Source organism: Heptranchias perlo, chromosome 7 (assembly GCF_035084215.1).
Source record: "Heptranchias perlo isolate sHepPer1 chromosome 7, sHepPer1.hap1, whole genome shotgun sequence".
Classification (NCBI taxonomy): Eukaryota; Metazoa; Chordata; class Chondrichthyes; order Hexanchiformes; family Hexanchidae; genus Heptranchias; species Heptranchias perlo.
The window spans coordinates 54,838,077-54,861,158 of NC_090331.1; the positions used below are offsets into that span (position 1 = coordinate 54,838,077).

At 40.8% G+C, this 23,082-nt stretch overlaps 1 protein-coding gene across 3 annotated transcripts in view; it reads right to left on the reverse strand.

The window, feature by feature from the left end:
* Positions 1-20,568, reverse strand: part of LOC137323729 (endoplasmic reticulum junction formation protein lunapark-like) — a 103,972-nt gene extending 83,404 nt beyond the window's left edge. Inside the window, exons 1-2 of one of the 3 annotated variants that reach the window (XM_067987591.1) lie at positions 20,515-20,568; positions 19,260-19,365 (exon numbers count right to left, since the gene is read on the reverse strand). In XM_067987591.1, coding sequence (XP_067843692.1) covers positions 19,260-19,286 — 27 coding nt within the window. In that variant the 5' untranslated portion in view covers positions 19,287-19,365; positions 20,515-20,568. Of the gene's footprint in view, positions 1-19,259; positions 19,366-20,321; positions 20,454-20,514 lie in introns of those variants that run through there. The other 2 variants (XM_067987593.1, XM_067987592.1) reach the window with 2 other exon arrangements.
* Positions 20,569-23,082: the final 2,514 nt, after the last annotated feature.

The following is a 23,082-nucleotide window of genomic DNA, read 5'->3' on the forward strand; positions in this document are numbered from 1 at the left end:
CCTAACTCACCATGACCAATGTCAGGGCAGATCTGCTGGTAGCAGAATAAAGGTTTTGCTTATAGCATTCAGTTCCTGTACATTTCACTCTTACCTCCTGAATCATGCCTACTGCGTGAGGGGGCGGGAGACGCAAGGGGGCGGGGCGAGGGAAACTGTGTTTGGCAAATCTATTAGGAGTTTTTTTTGAGGGTGTAATTACCAGGGTAGATAAGGGGGAACCAGTGGACGTAGTATATCTGGATTTTCAAAAGGCATTCGCTAAGGTACCACACAAGAGATTGTTACAGATGATTACAGCTCATGGGATTGGGGGCAATATTTTAGCAAGGATTGAGGATTTGTTAACAGACGGAAATCAGAGAGTAGGAATAAACGGGTCATTTTCGGGTTGGCACGTTGTAAGTAGTGGGGTGCCGCAGGGATCCGTGCTTGGGCCATAGCTGTTTACAATATATATCAATGACTTAAATGAGGGGTCTGAGTTTAATGTATCCAAGTTTGCTGATGACACAAAGCTAGGTTGAAAAGTGAGCTGTGAGGAGGACGCAAAAAGGCTGCATAGGGATATAGATAGGTTAAGTGAGTTGGCGACAAGGTGGCAGACGGAACACAATGTGCGGAAATGTGAAATTATCCACTTTGGTAGGAAGAACAGAAAAGCAGAATTTTTTTTTTTAAAAAGGTGAGAAACTAAGAAATGTTGGTATTCAGAGGGATTTGGATGTCCTTGTACACGAATTGCAGAAAGTTAACATGCAAGTACAGCTAGTAATTAGGAAGGCAAATAATATTTTGGCCTTTATTGCAATGAGGTTGGAGTATAAGAGTAAGGAGATCTTGCTGCAATTATGTAGAGCTCTGGTGAGACCACACCTGGAGTACTATGTCCAGTTTTGGTCTCCTTACCTAAGGAAGAATATATTTGCTTTAGACGGGTTGCAACAAAGGTTCACTAGATTGATTCCTAAGATGAGAGGGTTGTCCTCTGAGGAGAGATGAAGTAAAATGGGCCTATATTCACTGGAGTTTAGAAGAATGAGAGGTGATCTCATTGAAACATATAAAATTCTTAGAGGGCTTGACATGGTAGATGCTGAGAGGCTGTTTCCCTTGAACTAGAACTAGGGGTCAGTGTCTCAAGATAAGGGGTCGGCCATTTAGGACAGAGATGAGGAAAAATTTCTTCACTCAGAGAATTGTGAATCTTTGGAATTCTCTACCCCAGAGGGCTGTGGATGCTCAGTCATTGAGTATATTCAAGATTGAGATAGATAGATTTTTGGACACTAAGGGAATCAAGGGGTATGGGGATAGGTCGGCAAAGTGGAGTTGAGGTGGAAGATCAGCCATGATCTTATTGAATGGCAGAGCAGGCTCGAGGGGCCATATGTCCTACTCCTGATCCTATTTCTTATGTTCTTACTCCCTAATTGTGATAGAGAAATGGAAGAGGAAATTTTAGTCAGATCATGGAGATGAGTGGGATTAACAAAATTATTCTAGGAGATTTTAACTGCCCACTCATTGATTGGGACAGAGAGGGAATAAACTAAGAAATGGGAATGCAATTTCTAAAATATGTGCAGGCCTCAAGTAGTAAGTCCATATGCCTACAAGAGGAGAGGTGTTGCTACATCTAGTTATGAGCAAAAAAATTTAGCAGGTAGATGAGTTAAGTGTTGGTGAGCAACCTGGGGGTAGTGATCATAATATGGCAAGATTTAAGGTCCAAATAAAAAAAAAGGCAAAAAAGGTAATATAAAAACAAGGGCATTTGATTGGAATAGGGCAGATTTTAGGAAGACGGGGCATCTGCTGTTGTTACGTGGAAAGAGAAATTGGCACACAGATCAACCGTGGGATTTTTTTTTATTAAAAAAGGAAATTGCAACGGTGCAGAATAAATATAAAGGATTAAAAATGGAGACTACTTCCAGTTTCAGGATGCCATGGAAAAATGAAGTGGTTAGAAACAAACTAAAATTGAAGAGGGCAGATGGTGCCCAAAGGCGCGATTAAAAATGAAAGAATACAATAAAATAAGGAAAGAGGTTAAGAGTGGGATAAGGAAAGCAAGGAGGGAATATGAGGAGAAAATCTCAAATATATTTAAAAGTGAAGTATCATAGTAGGCGACCTTTCAGCCCATCATACTTGTGCTGGGTCTTTGGTAGGGCTATCCAATTAGTCCCACTCCCCTGTTCTTTCCCTGTAGCCCTGCAAATTTTTTCCCTTCAAGTATTGATCCAATTCCCTTTCGTAAGTTACTATTGAATCTGCTTCCACCATCTTTTCAGGCAGTGCATTCCAGACCATAACAGCTCATTACTTAAAAATGTTTCCTCATGTCGCCTCTGGTTCTTTTGCCAATCACCTTAAATCTGTGTCCTCTGCCACTGTAAACAGTTTCTCCTTATTTACTCTGTCAAAACAGTTCATGATTTTGAACATCTCTATCTGTTTTCTCTTAACCTTCTCTGTTCTAAAGAGAACAACCCCAGCTTCTCCAGTCTCTCCACATAACTGAAGTCCCTCAATCCTGGTACCATTCTAGTAAATCTCTTCTCCACCCTCTCTAAAGCCTTGACATCCTTCCTAAAGTGTGGTGCCCAGAATTGAACACATTATTCCAGCTAATATTCCAGTGTTTTATAAAGGTTTAGCATAACTTCCTTGCTTTTGTACTCAATGCCTTTATAAAAAAGCCAAGGATCCCGTATGCTTTTTTTTAAAAAACAGCCTTCTCCACTTGTCCTGCCACCTTTAAAGATTTGTATACATACATCCCAGGTCTCACTGTTCCTGCACTCCCTTTAAAATTGTACCATTTAGTTTATATTGCCTCTCCTCATTCTTCCTACTAAAATGTATCACTTTACGCTTCTCTTCATTGAATTTCATCCGCCATGTGTTTGCCCATTTCATCAGTCTGTCTATGTCCTCCTGAAGTTTGTAACTATCCTCCACATTGTTTACATTTCCGAGTTTAGTCTCATCTGCAAACTTTGAAGTTATACCCTTTGCACCCAAGTCCAGGTCATTAATATATATCAAAAAGAGCAGTGGTCCTAATACTGACCCCCGGGGATCACCACAGCATACTTCCCTCCAGTCTGAAAAACAGCTGTTCACCACTATTATCTTTTTGTCCCTTCGCCAATTTTGTATCTACACTGCCACTGTCCCTTTAGACACATGGGCTTTAATTTTGCTAACAAGTCTATTATGTAGTACTTTATCAAATGTCTTTTGAAAGTCCATATACACAACATCAACTACACTACCCTCATCAACGAACTCAATCAAGTTAGTCAAATATGATTTTCCTTTAACAAATCCGTGTTGACTTTCATTTATTAGCCCATACTTTTCCAAGTGCCAATTAATTTTGTCCCGGATTAATGTCTCTAAAAGTTTCCCCATCATCAACGTTAGGCTGACTGGCCTGTAATTGCTGAGTTTATCCCTCTCCCCTTGTTCGAACAGGCGTGTAACATTTGCAATCCTCCAGTTCTTTGGCACCTCCCCATATCTAAGGAGGATTGGAAGAGAGCTGCCGCAATTCGACGCAAAATCGTCGAGCAGAAATTGATAGCCAAGTTCCGCACCCATGAGGACGGCCTCAACCGGGATCTTGGGTTCATGTCACGCTACACGTAACCCCACCAGCAAAAAAAAAGTTATCTGTTTTTAATACAACTGGTCATTCTCTCTCTTTCTCTTCCTTTCAGATGTTTCTCTCTCTCTCTCTCTCTCTCTCTCTCTCTGTCTGTCTTTGGTTCTGGCCGTTTGTATATTCAGTAGTCTAGTATCTAATGTCTATCTGTCTGAACACCATTCAATTCCTTTGATTGCCTTGATAACGGGCAGTTGGAAAGATTATCTGTAATCACCAGGCATTGTTCTCTGTCTATATATGCAATAAATTTCAAGGAATCCCACACACACCTGACGAAGGAGAAAGCCTCCGAAAGCTTGTGATTTTCAAATAAAACTGTTGGACTATAACCTGGTGTTGTAAGATTCCTTACATTTGTACACCCCAGTCCATCACCGGCATCTCCACATCATACTTCCCTCAGTAACCTAGAATGCATCCCATCCGGACCAGGTGACATTCTACTTTCAGTACTGCCAACCTTTTAAGTACCTCCTCTTCATCTATTTTTATCCTATCCAATATCACGACCACGTTGGCAGCATCTTTTTCTCTGGTGCAGACTGATGCAAAGTATTCATTTACTACCTCAGCCATACCCTTTGCCTCCACAAGAAGATCTCCTTTTTTTCTCCCCAATAGGCCCTACCCTTCCTTTAACTACCGTTTTACTATTTATATATTTATAAAAGACTTTTGAGAACCTGCTAATCTATTCTCAAACTGTCGCTTTGCCCCTCATTCCCCTTTTTGGATCTCCTCTGTACTTTCTGTATTCAGCTTGGTTCTCTACTGTATTATGAACCTTACATTTCTCATAAGTTTCCTTTTTCTGTTTAATTTTAATCTCTATATCTTTTGTCATCCAGAGAGCTCCAGCTTTGGATGCCCTTCCTTTCCTCCTCGTGGGTATGTGTCTATTCTGTACCTGAACCATCTCCTCCTCGAAGATTGCCCATTGTTCAAATAACGTTTTGCACAACAATTTTTGATTCCAATCCACCTGGACAAGATCTCTTTTTAACTCACTGAAATTTGCCCTCCTCCAGTTAAGTATTTGTATGCTTGATTATTCCTTGTCCTTCTCCATAACTATTCTAAACCTGATACCGTAATCACTGTTCCCCAAATGCTCCTCAACTGAAACTTGCTCCACTTCATTCCTCATTGGGCTGGAAACACACTGATCAAGAAAGTTCTCTTGTACACATTTCAAGAATTCCTTCCCCTCTTTGCCCTTTACACTGTTACTATCCCAGTCTACATTGGGATAATTGAAGTCCCCCATTATCAGTACTCTATAATTCTTTTTTTCTTTCTGTAATTTGCCTGCAAATTTGCTCCTCTATCTCCTTCTCATTATTCGATGGCCTATAGTATACACCTAGTAGCATAATAGCTCCTCTATTGTTCCTTAATTCTAACCAAATAGATTTTTTGACCCCTCAACTACCATTATCATAACAGTTTATTTGATCATTACTGCCACTCCCCCACCCAATCTTTCTTTCCTTCAGTATATTTTCTGAATACCTTGTAGCCAGGAATATTAAGTTTCCAATCCACTCCTCGTTTGAGCCAGGTCTCTGTTATTGCCACTATATCATAGTCCAATGTGGCGACTTTTGCCTGCAGCTCACCAACCTGATTTACCATGCTATGTGCATTTACGCACGTGCATTCCAAACTCATCTCAGACTGCCTTGCATTTGCCCACTGTCTAATCCCTCCTATTTCTGAACTATTCTTTACTCTAGTGCCATTTGTCTCTCCCAGCCCTCTGTGCACCTTGTTTCTCCTCTCTAATGTTTCATCCTGGTGCCCATCCCCCTGCCAAATTAGTTTAAACCCTCCCCCACAGCATAGGGAGGATGTTGGTCCCAGCTTTGTTGAGGTGCAACGTGTCCATCTTGAACAGATCCCTCCTGTCCCAAGTTTGCCGATGACACAAAGATAGGCAATATCTTAAGCAGTGTAGATGGAAGCATAAAATTACAGAGAGATATTACTAGATTAAGTGAATGGGCAAAACTGTGGCAAATGGATTTCAATGTAGACAAGTGTGAGGTCATCCAATTTGAGCCTAAAAAGGATAGATCAGAGTACTTTCTAAACTGTGAAAAGCTCGAAACAGCAGAGGTCCAAAGGGACTTCGGAGGTCCTTGTACGTAGATCATTAAGATGTCATAGACAAGTACAGAAAATAATCAAAAAGGCTAATGAAATGCTGGCCTTTATATCTCGGAGGACTAGAATACAAGGGGGTAGAAGTTAGGCTACAGCTATACAAAGTCCTGGTTAGACCACACCTGGAATACTGTGTTCAGTTCCGGGCACCACACCTTAGGAAGAATATATTGGCCTTGGAGGGAGTGCAGCGTAGATTTACATAAATGATACCTGGACTCCAAGGGTTAAATTACGATAGCCTCTGCGGGACGTGCCGGATCATCGGCACGGATGCCACCCACCAGGTGCATGGTTCATACTCCTGTGACTCGGCCAATGTTGTCTGCCTCGTGCGTTGCGGGAGGGTATGCCCCGGAGCGTGGTGCATTGGTGAGACCATGCAAACGCTGCGACGGCGGATGGGCGGACACCGTGCAGCAATCGCCGGACAGGAGGGTTCCCTCCCAGTCGGGGAACACTTCGGCAGTCAAGGACATTCAGCCACCGACCTTCGGGTAGGCGTACTCCGGGGCGGCCTTCGAGACACTCGACAACACAAAATCGTCGAGCGGGGATTGGTGGCCGGGTTCCGCGCCCATGGGGACGGCCTCAACCGGGATCTTGGGTTCATGTCGCGCTACACGTTACCCCACCAGCGAACAAATGTTATCTGTTTTTAATATAACGGGTCAATTGCTGTCTTTTCCTTCCGGATGTTTCTATGTTTCTGCCTCTCTCGCTCTGTTTTTTTTAATTGGCATCTCCATATCATCTGTTTTTTTAGTTCTGGCCGTTTGTATATCCGGTGGCCCTGTAGGTAACACCTATCAGTCTGAACACTTTGGTTGCCTTGGCAACGGGCAGTTGAAAAGACTATCTGTAATCACCAGGCATTGTTCTGTGATTTATAAATGCGATAGGTTCGAGGATTTCATTTCCACATTCACCTGAGGAAGGAGGAAGCCTCCGAAAACTTGTGGATTTTAAAATAAAATTGTTGGACTATAACTTGGTGTTGTAAAATTGTTTACAATTGTCAACCCCAGTCCATCACCGGCATCTCCACATCATAAATTACGAGGAGAGATTACACAAAATAGGGTTGTATTCCCCGGAATTTAGAAGATTAAGGGGCTATTTGATCGAAGTTTTCAAGACGTTAAGGGGAAGTGATAGGGAAGATGAGAGAGAAACTATTTCCACTGGTTGGGGAGTCTAGGACTAGGGGACATAGCCTAAAAATTAGAGCCAGGACTTTCTGGAGTGAAATTAGGAAACACTTCTACACGCAAAGGGTGGTAGAAGTTTGGAAATCTCTTCCGCAAACGACAGTTGATGCAAGTTCATTTGTTAATTTTAAAGCTGAAATTGGTAGATTTTTGTTAACCAAAGGTATTTAGGGATATGGGGCTATGGCGGGCACATGGTGATCTCAATGAATGATGGAACAGGCTCGAGGGGCTAAATGGCCTACTCCTGTTCCTATGTTCTTATATTCCTATATATGGTCCCAATGCCCCCGGAATCTGAAGCCCTTCCACCTGCACCATTTCTCGAGCCATGCATTAACCTGTCTTATCCTACGATTACTAGCGCACTAGCGTGTGGCACTGGGAGTAAGCCACAGATTACTACCTTTGAGGTCCTGTTTTTATAAACTTCCTCCCTAGCTCCTGAAACTCTGACTGCAGGACCTCAACCCTTTTCCTTCCTATGTCATTGGTTCCCATGTATTAGGAAGAAGAGAATTGTCAAATGTGAGATGGGACCCTTGAGAGAAGTTAGTGAGGTACTGGAGGATAAATGGATGATTTTTAACAGGTACTTTGCATCAGTGTTTACAAAAGAGAAGGATATTGGGGAGCAGGTAAATCCTGAATTGGTTAAAAGCGAGATGAGAAAAATTATAGTAAACAGAAAGTATTAGAGAAGTTAGTTAAGTTATAGAAGGACAAGTGCCGGGACCTGACCAGATAAATCCAAGGATCCTGAAGGAAAGGGGGAATAGAGAAGGCCACAGAAATTATAGCCCGATTTTCACTGTCCCCACCTGGCGGAAAACGGGCAGGGAGGGCAGTTAAAATAACGGGAGTCACCTACCCCCAGCAATCCCGCTTCCTTCCCACCGTATCCCCATACTAACCGGCTCTTTTGAGCAGGCAAGCAGGGCACCCGCTGCAAGGACGCATGGTCCTGTTTAAATATGCAGATTGGGTCCGATGATGTCATCAAATCTATTGCTAATAGACTTTGGTCTACTCACCTCAAATTTAAAATTCTCATCCTCGTGTTCAAATCCCTTCGTGGCCTAGCCCCTACCTATCTGTGTAACCGTCTCCAGCCCTACAACCCTCTAAGAACTCTGCGTTCCTCCGACTCTGGCCTCATGCATCATTAAATCCTTTCACTCCACCCTTGGCAGCCCTGCCTTCAGCTGTCTAGACCCCAAGCTCTGTACGTCCCTCCCTAAACCACTCTGCTGCCTCTCCCTACCCCTCTCCTATTTTAAAACCCTTCTAAAGCTCCACTTCTTTGACCATGACACCCCTCCTAATATCTCCTCTTTGACTCAGTGTCGTCTTTTGTCTGATTACGCTTCTGTGAAGCACCTTGGGACATTTTTCTATGTTAAAGGCACTATATAAATGCAAGTTATTGTTGAATCAAAGACATTGATGTAAATTAAAAACAGTAGTGGCCCCAACACTGAACCCTGGAACCCATTTGGTACCCAACTCCAACTGTGACATTGTAAACAGAAAGCAATGGGTACTGGGCAGACAATTTCTTATCCATACCCAAGTTTTGCTCTGTAACGCCACAACATTTGAAATTAATCAATTAATAAATAATCTTCTAATATCTTTTGAAAGTCTAAGGACACAACCTAATAGGGTTTACCACAGTTGAAATACACATCCTCCAACCTCTTCCTCCTCTCTACATCTTCACTGTATTGAAATCAAGACTCTGCACAGCTTCCTATTCTAACTCATTTTTTTTCCTTAGAGTTTAGAATTGTGAACTTTTTCCTTCCCGTAACATTTCTTAGAATCTTTGAAAAGCCAAGTACAGCATCACTTAATCATTCTTCAGCATTGTTCTGTCAAAATCCTGGAATTCCTTACTTGACACATTTGTGGAAGCACCACCACAAGACAGCAGCAGTTTATAAAAGCAGCCCATTACCAGCTTCTCAGGGCAAATAGGGATGGGCAATAAATGCAGTTTACCAGTGTTCCCTACAACTCTAGACTAAAATGCCCACTACCTGATTTACTTCATCTTTTTACTCATTGAACTCTGTTGATCTCCTTCACCTTCAGTTCTTAATAAAAAAAAACAACTTGCACCACTAAATTCAAGAGATGCAGACTTCTTTTCAACATAGTCACGAGTGAAGACTGACTTGAGAATAGAATATAGAACAGGTCAAAGGGTTCTCCATTGAGCAATTTATAGGTTACAAAAACACATTTAGTCAAAGGGGGGAATTTTAATCCCCCCCAAGAGGGAGAGGGAGGCGTCGGGTTAAATTCTTAAAAATGTGAAACCTGAACCCAACCCGCCGCGAACATGCCTACATCTGGTTTAACCGGGGCAGGCAAGTAACCTGCTCTCGAGAGGTGGGACATTAAATTAAATATGTTAATAAGCTGCATGCCTCAGATTTTAACAGCTATTTAGATTTAACGGCTGTGGGCCTGGTTTCTCAGGGCTCTGGAAACCCAGCAGCTGAAGGGAGGCGAGAACTGCCGGATCCAGCAGGTAAGTGCTTTTCCAGCACTGCTTGTGGGCTAGGCGAAGCAGGAGTGCTTCCCCCCGGCTCCCCAAGCAAACCTGATGCAATAGGCCTACCACCCTGCGATCTCCAGACCGACCCTGAAATCCAATCCCCCCGGTGCTGTCTCCAGGCCAACCCCACCCACCCACAGCCCGCCCCCTCCCATGCCCCCTCTAACCTGGCGTGATCTCCAGGACAACCACCCCGTCCCCCTCACCCCCACGATCCCTTCCCTTCCCTCCCCCCGCCGCCCCGCGATCGCTTCCCCCCCGTCGTCCCCGCGATCGCTTCCCTCCCTCCACCTCGCCCCCAGCACCCTCTTTCCGCCCCCAGCACCCTCTTTCCGCCCCCGATCCCCCCACACCCCCTCTTTCCGTGATCCCCCCCTTTTCTGGGTTTCCTGGCCACTAAAAGTTGCCCCCTTTCTCTCCCCACGTCCTTGTAAATATCGGGGCCAAAGCGTTTTCAGCAAATATTCGTGGAACCAGGAGAGGAAAGAAACAGCAGACATCTAGAAATGAAAGGAGAGAACCTGAGCTGCAGGAACTGCAGACACCATGGGATTCAGGTAACAATAGCTTTGCAGGAATTGCAGATGCAGTGAACTGAAAAGAAGCCACGAAGCAGCTATAATTTACAAAATAATGAGCAACACTAACTCTAAATGCAACCTGTTGTAAAATATCAACTTGTAGAGAACATCACCTATAATATGTTCTTTTTTAAACAGTTTTCATTAAAAAAGATTGAGAAGCTATGAAGAGCCAAGGCATAATGTAGGATATCAAGGTTTAAAAAGTGTAAAAGAGAAAACTAGATAATTCAGTAACTAGTGATTAGTTGGGTTTAATAGACTGGAGATGTATTTTATTGCTTTTCAAGAGGAGAGTTTGTGCTCATTTACAACTTCTTTAATCAATACATTAAAAAATCTGTTACTATATCTTTCCTTAAAGCAGAATGTAATTCGATTGCAAAATCCATAAGTGCTTGCCTGGTCATTTATGTAACATCTAATTTATGTTGAGTACCAATTACTTTCATGTGCCCATCAAAACCTTACTTGACTTTTTTAGGCTCTGTGTAAGAGATTATGTGCACCAAATAAATGACTTGGTGTGTTCCCATTGCAATGTGAACAAAACTGGGGCCTTGCTTCATAAATAAATGCAAACCATATTTCAATAATAATGCATCAACATGGCATTAAGTTTGCTCTTAGGTCAATAATGTTTTTTTTTATTCGTTCATGGGATGTGGGCGTCGCTGGCAAGACTGGCATTTATTGCCCCTCCCTAATTGCCCTTGAGAAGGTGGTGGTGAGCCGCCTTCTTGAACCGCTGCAGTCCGTATGGTGACGGTTCTCCCACAGTGCTGTTAGGAAGGGAGTTCCAGGATTTTGACCCAGCGATGATGAAGGAACGGCGATATATTTCCAAGTCGGGATGGTGTGTGACTTGGAGGGGAACGTGCAGGTGGTGTTGTTCCCATGTGCCTGCTGCTCTTGTCCTTCTAGGTGGTAGAGGTCGCGGGTTTGGGAGGTGCTGTCGAAGAAGCCTTGGCGAGTTGCTGCAGTGCATCCTGTGGATGGTACACACTGCAGCCACAGTGCGCCGGTGGTGAAGGGAGTGAATGTTTAGGGTAGTGGATCGAGTGCCAATCAAGTGGGCTGCTTTATCTTGGACATTGGGAATAAATTATAGAGAAACAATCAATTTAAATAAAATGTCGTCCCGAAGTCATGAGGTAATTTATCCTCATTCAGAGCATCGTACTTGTATTGAAATAAGTATAATTTATCTTATAGGGCACCCTGAAAGCTCATCAAGTTGATCAGTAAAGAGCTAAGCCAGATAGAAACCAAACTGGCACATTCCTGGTCTATGTGCTGAGTTAGCCAATATCAGCCAGGATGGCGTTAATGTTTCCACAGCTGACCTCAGTCAAGCAGCCTGCTAAAACCCATCATCAAGGCTCAAATGTGAATAAAAGTTAGTTGGGCAAGTACTTGGTGGCAACCCATTCTTTTGATTGAGGGGGATGGGAATAAATTACCAAGGAAGCAAAACAAAGGAAAACAAATATTTTAGGGTGCAATTGCAACAAAGTTAACCATCTCAGATCAGTTGAGAGACAAATGTGGCAGTATAATGGCACCCTTAAACCTTACTCTTCTGAATACAGAATTCGAAGCTGTTTTGCATAACAAAATGCAGTGACTATCACAAAATTTGCCAGTATTACTTTGAGACAAAATGTGAATATTCAAAATGATATAAAACAAAGAAAATATAAGTAAACATGTAACATAATAAATAAACTTCTCTCGTTCTGGAGGGAAAAAAATAATCAAACTAAATTTGTTTTTCTCCTCTTCGAGTCTAACCATAAACCATTCCTAGCCAATAGTAGACAAGCAATCCTAAGATCACTCTATAGCTGGCCATAAGGAACATGATGATTGCAGCAAAGATGAGTTGCCCTCCAATTTTTCATCCTTATAAGAAAGTAAGTTTACTCAGTCATTCTCAAAAAGCATAACATGAAGAACCACAAACATTTAACAAATCAGAAAACGAAGCAAGCAAACATAGATTGCTTCTTTGATCATCCATCATTTAATGAGCTTCTCCCCTTCTCAGTAACAAAATACCAAACTAGTCATCATTCACATCTGAATGTGATAACTTTGACTTCACAAGAAAAACTATTCTATTTTTCATGACACTGCTGACTCGTACCAGTCTGGTTTCCATCCCATCATATCATAAATATGGGGTCAGCTTCCACTTGTACACCACTGACTGGCAACCATCTCTCCACCAATATTACTAATTCCATGAATAGTACCATTAAGTCCAACTAACTATCAATTCATCGATGAGCCAGAACTTTCTTCAGCTTAAAATGGACAAGACCAAACTCCTCCTACTCAGTCAGTGTTGAGCTGCAGGAATTTGTAACTCATGCCTGCAGATAATGTCACCAATGGGGCAGCAGGTTGATAAGAAGGAAGAGAGACAAAGGATAAATCCTTGGAGGATCCCAAAGGTGACAGCGAGTGTAGGGAAGAGAAATCATTGCTGAAAATGCACTGGCTGCATTCATACAAGTAGGAAGGGAATTATTTATGGGCAGTCCCATGGAGCTGGAGAATGGAACACAGATGTTGGAAAAAGATGGTGTGATTAACCACACTGAATCTTACAGGAAGGTAGAGGAGGAAGAGAAAGAAAATGGTACAATTTTAAAAGGAGTTACATGAACAGAGAAACCTGGCACACACATGCACAAATCTTTGTAGGTGGCAGGACAAGTTGATAAGGCTGTTAAAAAAGCATATGGGATCCTGGGCTTTATAAATTGAGGCATAGACTACAAAAGCAAGGAAGTTATACTAAACCTTTATAAATCACTGGTTAGGCCTCAGCTGGAGTATTGTGTCCAATTCTGGGCACCACACTTTAGGAAAGATGCCACGGCCTTGGAGAGGGTACAGAGAAGATTTAGTAGAATGATACCAGGGTTGAGGGACTTCAGTTACGTGGAGACACTAAAGAATCTGGGGTTGTTCTCCTAAGAGCAGAGAATGGGGAGATTTAATAGAGGTGTTCAAAATTATGAAGAGTTTTGATAGAGTAGAGAGAAACTGTTTCCACTGGCAGAAGGGTCGGTTACTAGAGGATACAGATTTAAGATATTTGGCAAAGGAACCAGAGGGGAGATGCGGCGAATTTTTTTTATATACAGCAAGTTATGATGCGGAATTCAGTGCCTGAAAGGGTGGTGGAAGCAAATTCAATAATAACTTTTAAAGGGAATTGGATGCATATTTGAAAAGGAAAAATTTGCAGGGCTATGGGGAAAGAGCAGGGGAGTGGGACTAATTGGATAGCTCTTTCAAAGAGCCAGCACAGGCACGATGGGCCGAAAGACCTCCTCTGTGCTGTGTGATTCTATGAAAATGCACCAGTGTCATAGTCACAGAGCATGTCACTTAGACTTGACCAGGGATGTTTCGATGTTGAAATGAATGTAAACACTTCTGGTAGTCTGCAGCTCAATATAGGGAAGATTAACATCATCACCTTTGGCACCGCCACAAACTCCTGTTCTTTATGGAAATAGGAAACAGAAACTTTATAACCGTATATAGCTTACTGGATACATCACAAGCCCTCTCATGATCTCCTAAACTTTAGAGAGCCGTAGATTATACATATCATCAGACCATAGCTTAGGCTAGAAAATATTTAACAGGTTTATTAAAAACAATAGATAAGCCAATACTGCAGTTTGCACTATTTTTTGCAGAGTTTTTAAACTTATATTCTCCCCAGATACAAAATATCTTGATGGCCTCAGAAGACCTGATGAACTGGGAGCATGCTGCTTAGGGTATTCCCCTTTGAAGTTTGACTTGGAACAAGGGATATCTAAAATGTATCTCAAAATGAAATAAAGTTGCCAAACAAATACATACTTAAAAGACAAAGAGGGTGTTTGCAGTATCCATCCACAAGGAGTTGGATCAAGGCCATTTAACACCGGACTATAAATTCCTTTAGACTTAATGGACCATCCACAAAAAAAAGGAAGCCATTGTATCAACTAGTTCTCAAATGAAGAACATCCACTCTTAAATGAGGTCTGTAAATTAAATGTGTTTGTATGGGAATAATCTACTGTCTGATTAATTGAATATGAAAGCTGTGGGTCTATAGTGGCTTGTGTACTTCAAGCTGGGTACTGACTACAGCAGTAGCCGAGATTTGAAGTGACTGCCTGTTTTTTATACATAGAAATTAAATATGATTAAAATGGACTTTGAAACTCCGTATGTGTCACATTGCCTATTTCCATCTCCAGAACATCACCCGTCTATGCCCCGCCTCATCAATGCCAAAAGCCTCAAGCTATGCCTTATTCACCTCAAGGCTCAACTTTTCTAATGCTCTCCATATCAGCAACCCCAGCTCCAGCCTACACAAACTCTAACTCATTCATTACTCTGCTGAACAGATCCTACCTTGTGCAAAGTCTAGCATACCCATCCTCACTGGCCTTCATTGGCTCGCTGTCCTCCAATGGATGGACTTCAAAATCCTTATCTTCAAAATCCTCCACGGCCTTGGTTCACTGTAGCTTTTCAAGCTTTTCCAATCCTACATCCTGGCTTGCACCATCTGTTCTTCTGACTCTAGACCCTCGCTTGGATCCACCATCAATGGCACAACCTTTAGCAAACTTATCTCTGCATTCTGGAATTCTCCTCTGAAACTGCTTTACCTTGCTATCATTGTTTTCTAAACTCATTTCCATAACCATGTCCAGTCACCTCCTAATTTCTATCCTACTCTTTGCCCTTAGTTATGTGAAAGGTGCTATGCAAGTGTAAGTAGCAGTAGAACATTCACAGAATCATAGAAAGGTTACAGCACGGAAGGAGGCCATTCTGCCCACCGAGTCTGCGTTGGCTCTATGCAAGAGCAATCCAGCTAGTCCCACTCCCCCGCCCTTTCCCACAGCCATACAAATTTTTTCCTATCAAGTACCCATCCAGTTCCCTTTTGAAGTCCACGATTGAATCTGCCTCCACCACCCCCTCGGGCAGTGCAATCCAGATCCTAACCACTCGCTGTGTAAAAAAGTTTTTCCTCATGTCATCTTTGGTTCTTTTTGCCAGTCACCTTAAATCTATGTCCTCTGGTCCTTGACCTTCCGCCATTGGAAACAGTTTCTCTCTATCTACTCTACTTTATAAATAGAGGCAAAGAGTACAAAAGTACAGAAGTCATGTTGAACCTTTATAAAACACTGGTTCGGCCACAACTGGAGTATTGTGTCCAGTTCTGGGCACCGCACTGCAGGAAAGATGTGAACGCCTTAGAAAGGGTGCAGAAGAGATTTACTAGAATGATTCCAGGGTTGAAGGACTTCAGTTACGTGGATAGAATGAAGAAACTAGGGTTGTTCTCCTAGACCCTTCATGATTTTGAACACCCATATCAAATCTCCTCGCAACCGTCTCTGTTCCAAGGAGGACAACCCCAGCTTCTCCAGTCTATCCATGTAACTGAAGTCCTTCAACCCTGGAATCATTCTAGTAAATCTCTTATGCACCCTTTCTAAGGCCTTCACATCTTTCCTGCAGTGCGGTGCCCAGAACTACTCCAGTTGTGGCCGAACCAGTGTTTTATAAAGGTTCAACATGACTTCTGTACTTTTGTACTCTATGCCTCTATTTATAAAGCCCAGGATCCTGTATGCTTTTTTTAAACCACTTCCTCAACCTGCCCTGCCACCTTCAACAATTTGTGCACATGTACCCCCAGATCTCTCTGTTCCTGTATCCCTTTTGGAGTTGTGCCCTCTAGTTTATATTTCCTCGCCTCGTTCTTCCTACCGAAATGTATCACTTCGCATTTTTCTGAATTAAATTTCACCTGCCACGTGTCCGTCCATGCTACCAGTCTGTCTATATCCTCTTGAAGTCTATCATTATCCTCCTCACTGTTTACTACCCTTCCGAGTTTTGCGTCATCTGCAAATTTTGAAGTTGTGGCCTGTACACCCAAGTCTAAGTCATTAATATAGATCAAGAAAAGCAGTGGTCCCAGCACTGACCCCTGGGGAGCACCACTGTACAACTCCCTCCAGTCTGAAAAACTGTTCACCACTACTCTCTGTTTCCTGTCCCTTAGCCAATTCTGTATCCATGTTGCTACTGCCCCCTTTATTCCATGGGCCACAATCTTAATAAACCTACCATCTGGCACTTTATCAAACATCTTTTGAAAATCCATATACAACACATTAACTGCATTGCCCTCATCTACCCTCTCTGTTACCTCAACAAAAAACTCTATGGTTGGGTTTAGAAAAAAATAACTGGCATAAACATTTGACAAGATTGAAGCACTTTTGTCTTTTTACTACGTTAAAGGTGCTATATAAATGCAAGTTGTTAGTTTATTTATTTAATTTTTTCTTGCTGGTCACAATACAAATGGGGTTAATATCGGTTACTGCTAGCTTTTTTTTAAAAAAAAGTGTGCAGGAATGTAAGTTACGGTCTGGGGTGCAAAAGAATCACCTCTGATGCATTATTCCTAAGCACTTATTCACACCTTTCTGCTTAGGTGCCATTCTATTCAATTCAGTCAACTTGACACTTTGCTTGGGTACAGATTGAGAGATGTCTTTGAACTCTACTGGAAATGGCAGCTTTATTTATGTGGACAAACATTCTATGTAATTGATAACCCTCAAATGGCTAATGATCCAATATCATTATGAAAGAGCATTTTTAAAAAAAATGTCCTTTGTTCCAATATATTAGTCAATCTGAAGCTAGCAGAGATACTGGACTGGAAAGAAATTTCACCATACGAGCAGCTGAGTTTCAAGCATGAATTTTATGCTGAAATTACCATAAAAGAAGTCTCTGTTGTTTTGACATTGAGAATGTAAAGTTTTTAATCACTATAAATGATTATATTTAAACTGAATACTGCTCATTTACCTGTTCAGTGTTAAATAAATTTGTCTGTTATAATTACGATTTGATGCAGAGTATATTCTTCTGCCTACCAATACATTCCAATAAGAAATACAGTGGCAAGAGTTCTCCGTTTGAATCCTGCGTCTTGCTACATTTACCTAGATATTGGGCAGGTAAAGGTACACTTCATTTCATAGGGAACGCAGGGTCCGCTTATTGGAGTGGCCAATGATGCTGAACCCAAGGAAAATATCCAGCATAAAAAGCCAAAACCATAACTTGTGCACTTTAAAAGATAAATTTAACCACACAAACAACTGAAAAATATGAGCTAGATATGCATATCATGCCTACCTGTCAACATCAAGACATTAACTGACAGCATTTGCACAAAAGTAATAATCAGATAACTCAAAACTTGAAATTTCTACAGCTAAAAGAATATTTTAGATGCACAAAGAAAGTCATAGTATTTTAATTATATCAAATATATGTCAAGTCAACATCCAGAGATAAGCTCATAGGCTCCAAACTCCTGAGACGAGTTGCAAGCTGCAACAAGCTATCATTAGGCTTTAGCAATTAACTTTCAACTAGGCTACTTTTTAAGAACAGCACAAGGTCATACTGAATCAATGCTGTTGCTACAGGGAAATAAAACATAAAACAGCATTGAACGTTATTGGAAATACTCTTTGGTATGTAACGTCGGGGATGAGGGACTTCAGTTACGTGGAGAGACTGGAGACTCGTTCTCCTTAGAACAGGGGAGGTTAAGGGAAGATTTGACAGAGGTGTTCAAAATCATGAACAGCTTTGACAGAGGTAAATAAGGAGAAACTGTTTCCAATGGCAGAAGGGTCAGTAACCAAAGGACACAGATTTATGGTGATGGGTATAATAGCCAGAGGCAACATGAGGCAACATTTTTTTTACGCGGTGAGTTGTAACGATCTGGAATGCACTACCTGGAAGAGTGGTGAAAGATTCTATGGTAACTTTCAAAAAAGAACTGGATAAATGCTTGAAGGGAAAAAATTTACAGGGCTATGGGAAAGAGCAGGGGAATAGGACTAATTGAATAGCTCTTTCAAAGAGCCGGCACAGGCACGATGGGCCAAATGGCCTCCTCCTGTGCTGTACCTACTATGATACGTAAGAGGCTGTCTTTCCTTAGAACAAATTTCATTTTGATTTGTACTACAGATGACTTGCTGAGTTTACCATAGTTCTGACATCAAAATCAATTTCTTCAGGCAACCACCTTTTATGAAGGGATGGAGGACTGCCTCAATATCTTTCCCTTACACATGTAGCCTCTTATCTCTTTTTTTTCTCAAAAGCTACAGTTTGTGTCTACCCTTCCCTCCAAAAGCAAAATGTATGTCCCCAATTTTCCTAAAAGCAGTGTGCTTCTTTTAGCCAGTAATTTCAATGATCTCAATCCACTTTTAATGTTTGCAAATCATCAGGTTCCAATAATAAAATGTCTAGAGTTGAACTTAGAGGACAATAACCTTTTTAGAATTGCCAAGTCAATCTTTTCTTCCCCCTTCATACTTTAGAATTAAAAGACAAAAGGAAGCGAAGTCGAATTTCTTTCTTTTCCTTAACTGTCAAATTTCTACTCAGCTATAGTATGTTACTTAATCTATTAACAGTCTTTTATGGCAAGGTTGGTATCAACAGCACCCCACCTCCATGCACACCATCATCATTCCCCAAGTTTCACATGCATCTGAGCTAATCAGAAAGATATGGAGCATACCAACATAAAAACTTAACACCCCACCCTCAGTTTCCTTAAAAAGCAAATAAACATGGAAATACAATTCTTTCAGAAATATCCTGAAGAAGACCCTCATAGCAAAGTGCAGTCATAAATATTTAAACAAGCTGATCACAAATTATTGTTTAGCTTTAGGCTCCATTAATGATGCAAGACAGTACACAATATACATCTTTACCATCAATAAAATCTGCTCTTTTACTTCAGTGTAGTTCTATCACATTTAAAGTCTTGCCATTAAAATCACATTACAAAAGTTAGATATTTGGATTGAAAATCACCTTCCCCTTGGGTTTGCTTTAAAACTCTTAATTATTATACAATTTGAATTGAAGTACAATTGTTCACTTACCCTCCAGCAAGAAAGCATCACTCCCATTTTGTTTTTACTCAAGTTGTTTGTGAGGCTGATAATCTGGTCAATCTATGTATATGAAGGAGCACAAATAATTCTGGACCTGTAGAATTAACAGATTCATCCATCAAAACACAATTATGTATTTACAATATATGAGGCACACTATATTTAAAATAAAGATTCACATAATATTACAGCTTTATCAACAACCACTGCATTCTGAAAGTTCATTTCAATAAGGCATTTAATTAAATGCAAAAAAAATGGATCATTCTGGAAATGCAGCAACTTCAATTTTCATTAACTTTTACATTAACAAATATCACATTAGTAGAATATAATTTCATCAAATGGAAACTTGTGTATTTTGTACATCACTAAATCTCCTAGGTTTACTTAAAGTTACCATGTGTTTTTCAGGGCCATCAAAAGAAATAAATTACATTTATATAGTGCCTTTCGTGATCTCAAGACATCAAGGTGCTTCACAGCTAATGAAGTGCTTTTGAAATGTGGTCACTCTTGTAACAGAGAAATGCCAGTCAATTTGCACACAAGGTTCCATAAACAGCAATGAGATAAATGGCCAGATAATTTGTTTATGGTGGTGTTGGTTGAGGGATGAAGACTGGCCAGGACACCAGGATAGCTCTTCTGCTCTCCTTCGAAAAGTGCCATGGGGTCCTTTACGTTCACCCGAGAGGCAAACAGGGCCTCGGTTTAATATCTTAATATTCTGCTTGTCTTTAATATTAAGCAAAATGAAGTTATCGATTAGCGAAATTTCGTAAAGGTGCAATGACTTCACGAAAACTGCCCCTATCGACCTACAAGCATGAACCGGGCCTCTGACATCTTTGCCACTGATTAAAAGCAATATCTCATTTTAATGAAACGCAGCCTTGGGTTTAGAGACACTTGCACTTTTGCATTATTGCCCAGGCTTAAAGAGACAACAGCAACTTTCAGGCTGCCAGTAACCTCACAAGCCAGGCCCCTCTCTCTTGCAGCCTTTAACGCGCCGACTCAGTGTGAAGATCAGCACTGATACCGTACCAGTAATGGAGGCCCTTCCTGAGCAGGCGAGCGTCTCTCTGGTCAGGCCTTTCTGCCTGTAGGTACGTCAGAGGTAAAGACTCGAGCTGCATGAGCCGGCCTGCAATTCTTCACGACTACTACCACTAATCCTACCGAGACTAAAGCTTGCGGCCGGGCCGAACCGCCCCCTCCGCTGCTGTAACCTACTCACCTGGAACTCCAAACAGCTCCCTCCACCACCAACAGCAGCGATTCCCAGCGCGCAAGCGCACAGCCAGCCAAGGCGCCTATGACCTTTCACCCGTATGCTACTGCCACGTGACGCAAGTGGTGCCTTTCAGTGGGTTTGGACCAAGTGAAAGACACAAAGCGCAGGAGCGAGGGTAAGGCACTGTGGAAAGAAGGAAAATTCACTGTAAACAGACCGATATGGACATCTTATACCAGCCGTGAAGGCATTATAATTTTAAAATCAACTTTTTATATGGAGTCTTTATCCTTAGAATAATGAATTACTGTACTTCTGCCTCTTTACCTGCAACAGTTAATTGTAATATTGTTTTGATTATTCTATCCTCTTTAATTTCGGCATTGTTATTTCGTTGCCTGAATCGGAGGAAAGCAAATGATAAATAAAACAATTTTGGCAGTTAATTAAATTCAGAGCTATAGTTTGGTTGTGATTTACATCAGCCTTTGCGAGTTCAATTAAAATATTTAGCAATTTTCGGTTGGAAGTCTTTATATTGTTAGCAACTATAGTTCTAACTCTTTAAACATTTACAATACGATAATCGATTTTAAGTTATTAAATTAGTACCAATCTGAAATGTTTGTCCAATTTTAGTGCCACAGTTTATATAAGGTTCATAAGTTATTGTCTCTTGGTAATTCTTCTGCTTGAACAGATATTAAAATACAAGAATTGCTGTTAGTCTAGCTACAGCGACGTCATGTATGTTGCTCTTTGATCGATGAGGTCCCCATTGAGATGCCTGTGTCTGTGTGTTTTATAGATAACGAAGAAAGGAAAATGGCAAAGTAATGCAAACATTTGCTACAGATTAATTGTAATTAGAGCTTTTACTACAACACAGGATCCGATTTTATTTGGAATAAATGTGTTGTATTGTAATAACAATGATACCCTGCAGGTTGGCAAAATCTAGCCTCATTTTATTCGAAAGTTTTTTACTTTGAATTTCTCAATAAATGTTCATTTACATAAATTATTTTAATTTCTTGAGATATTTACAAGACACAGAATAAGGTTAGTGTAACTGTTGTAAAATAAAATATGAAACCAATCTTGTGGTTTCTTAAGTGATCGTCGACTATAAGCGTATTTGTAGCGTGGGATCACTATTTTGAAATTGGTTATTTATTATAGTTTATGCATTATAAATGGGGCTAAAGTGGAATTGATGGGCATACAACTTTGTCATTCCAAAACAATTTAAACTGAACCACCTTAATACAAATAATTAAACGGTCTGTTTACAAACTATCCATTTATTTATACTAGAAAATAACCTTTAAACTTTTTCTTTGACCTAAAGGAAATGTTTTAATTGGCTTTGCAATATGCAGAATTCCCATGTGTGTGTTTCTTTGTCAGGTGAAAAGTACATTGTGGAGCATTAGGTTGGTGCAAAACACTGAGGAGAAGGCATCTTTAATTAAAACGATAACTGTATGATTTGGGTAATTTGTTCTGTAATACCGATCATTGCATTTACTGTAGTACATTGTAACAATTCATTCTTGACATTTAGGAAATTCAGTTCTCAATAATAAACGAAATAAACATTTTCAGAATTCCAAAGAATGCATTTTGCCAGTTTGATTTTACTCTTTATTCCATTGATCGCAGAGGAGGATTTTATATGAAACATACTAGCAATGCAATTTCTTCAGTTACGGGAAACCTTTCAAACAATGCAATTATAAACACAAAGCGCAATTTCCTGCTTAATACAATGTTTCAATCGTTTTTATTTTACGAAACGTGCTATAAAGAACAGAATTCGTAATGAAACAAAACTGAAATTGCTTGATGAAAGGGTAGGTGACATTTGCTTGTTTCGTTAAAGAGCTTATCCTCCCAAGAAAAACACATACAATAAATACAAAAAGGGAAACCATGACACGAATCGAGGTATCATAAAATAACAAAGGCAACACATATTCGTTGTTACCCCGCCCCCATCCAGAAAAGACCCCTTTTTGCTTTATACAGTATCTGAATTCAATCAATACATTTTACAACTTAATCGACTGTAATAAAATCGTGTACGCTAAAAGATGATGTGGCACTTTATGCCCCATTTTGGAAATCAATAGCAAACTTTAGAAGTGACTTTTGTGTACAGGTCTTATAATTTCAACGGTTTATCCACCCATGTCGCTATATAAATACCAGTTGTGATTGTCATATTCTAGAAACATTGAAACCTTGCTAAAGAAGATTGAAGAAACCTATCTTTCTCGCTCACTCAGTTTCTGCTTCATAAACACACTTTATTTTGTTGCAAAGAAAGATATTTGCTATTTGGCCCACAGCTAGGTTTGGTAACCCGTCTGACATTCATTCAGTGACATGCTGGGTGCTCACCAGTGGCATCTGGTTTGCACAAAAAGCAACCGACCCCTTGACAGGTTTCATGGACGGCATAGACTCCAATTGAAAGTGACGTCTATTTCCCTGCGTGATTCTATACGAAAAAATAATGTCCTACTTTGAATAAATGATCAGACTTTCCTAAGTTATACACTTTTA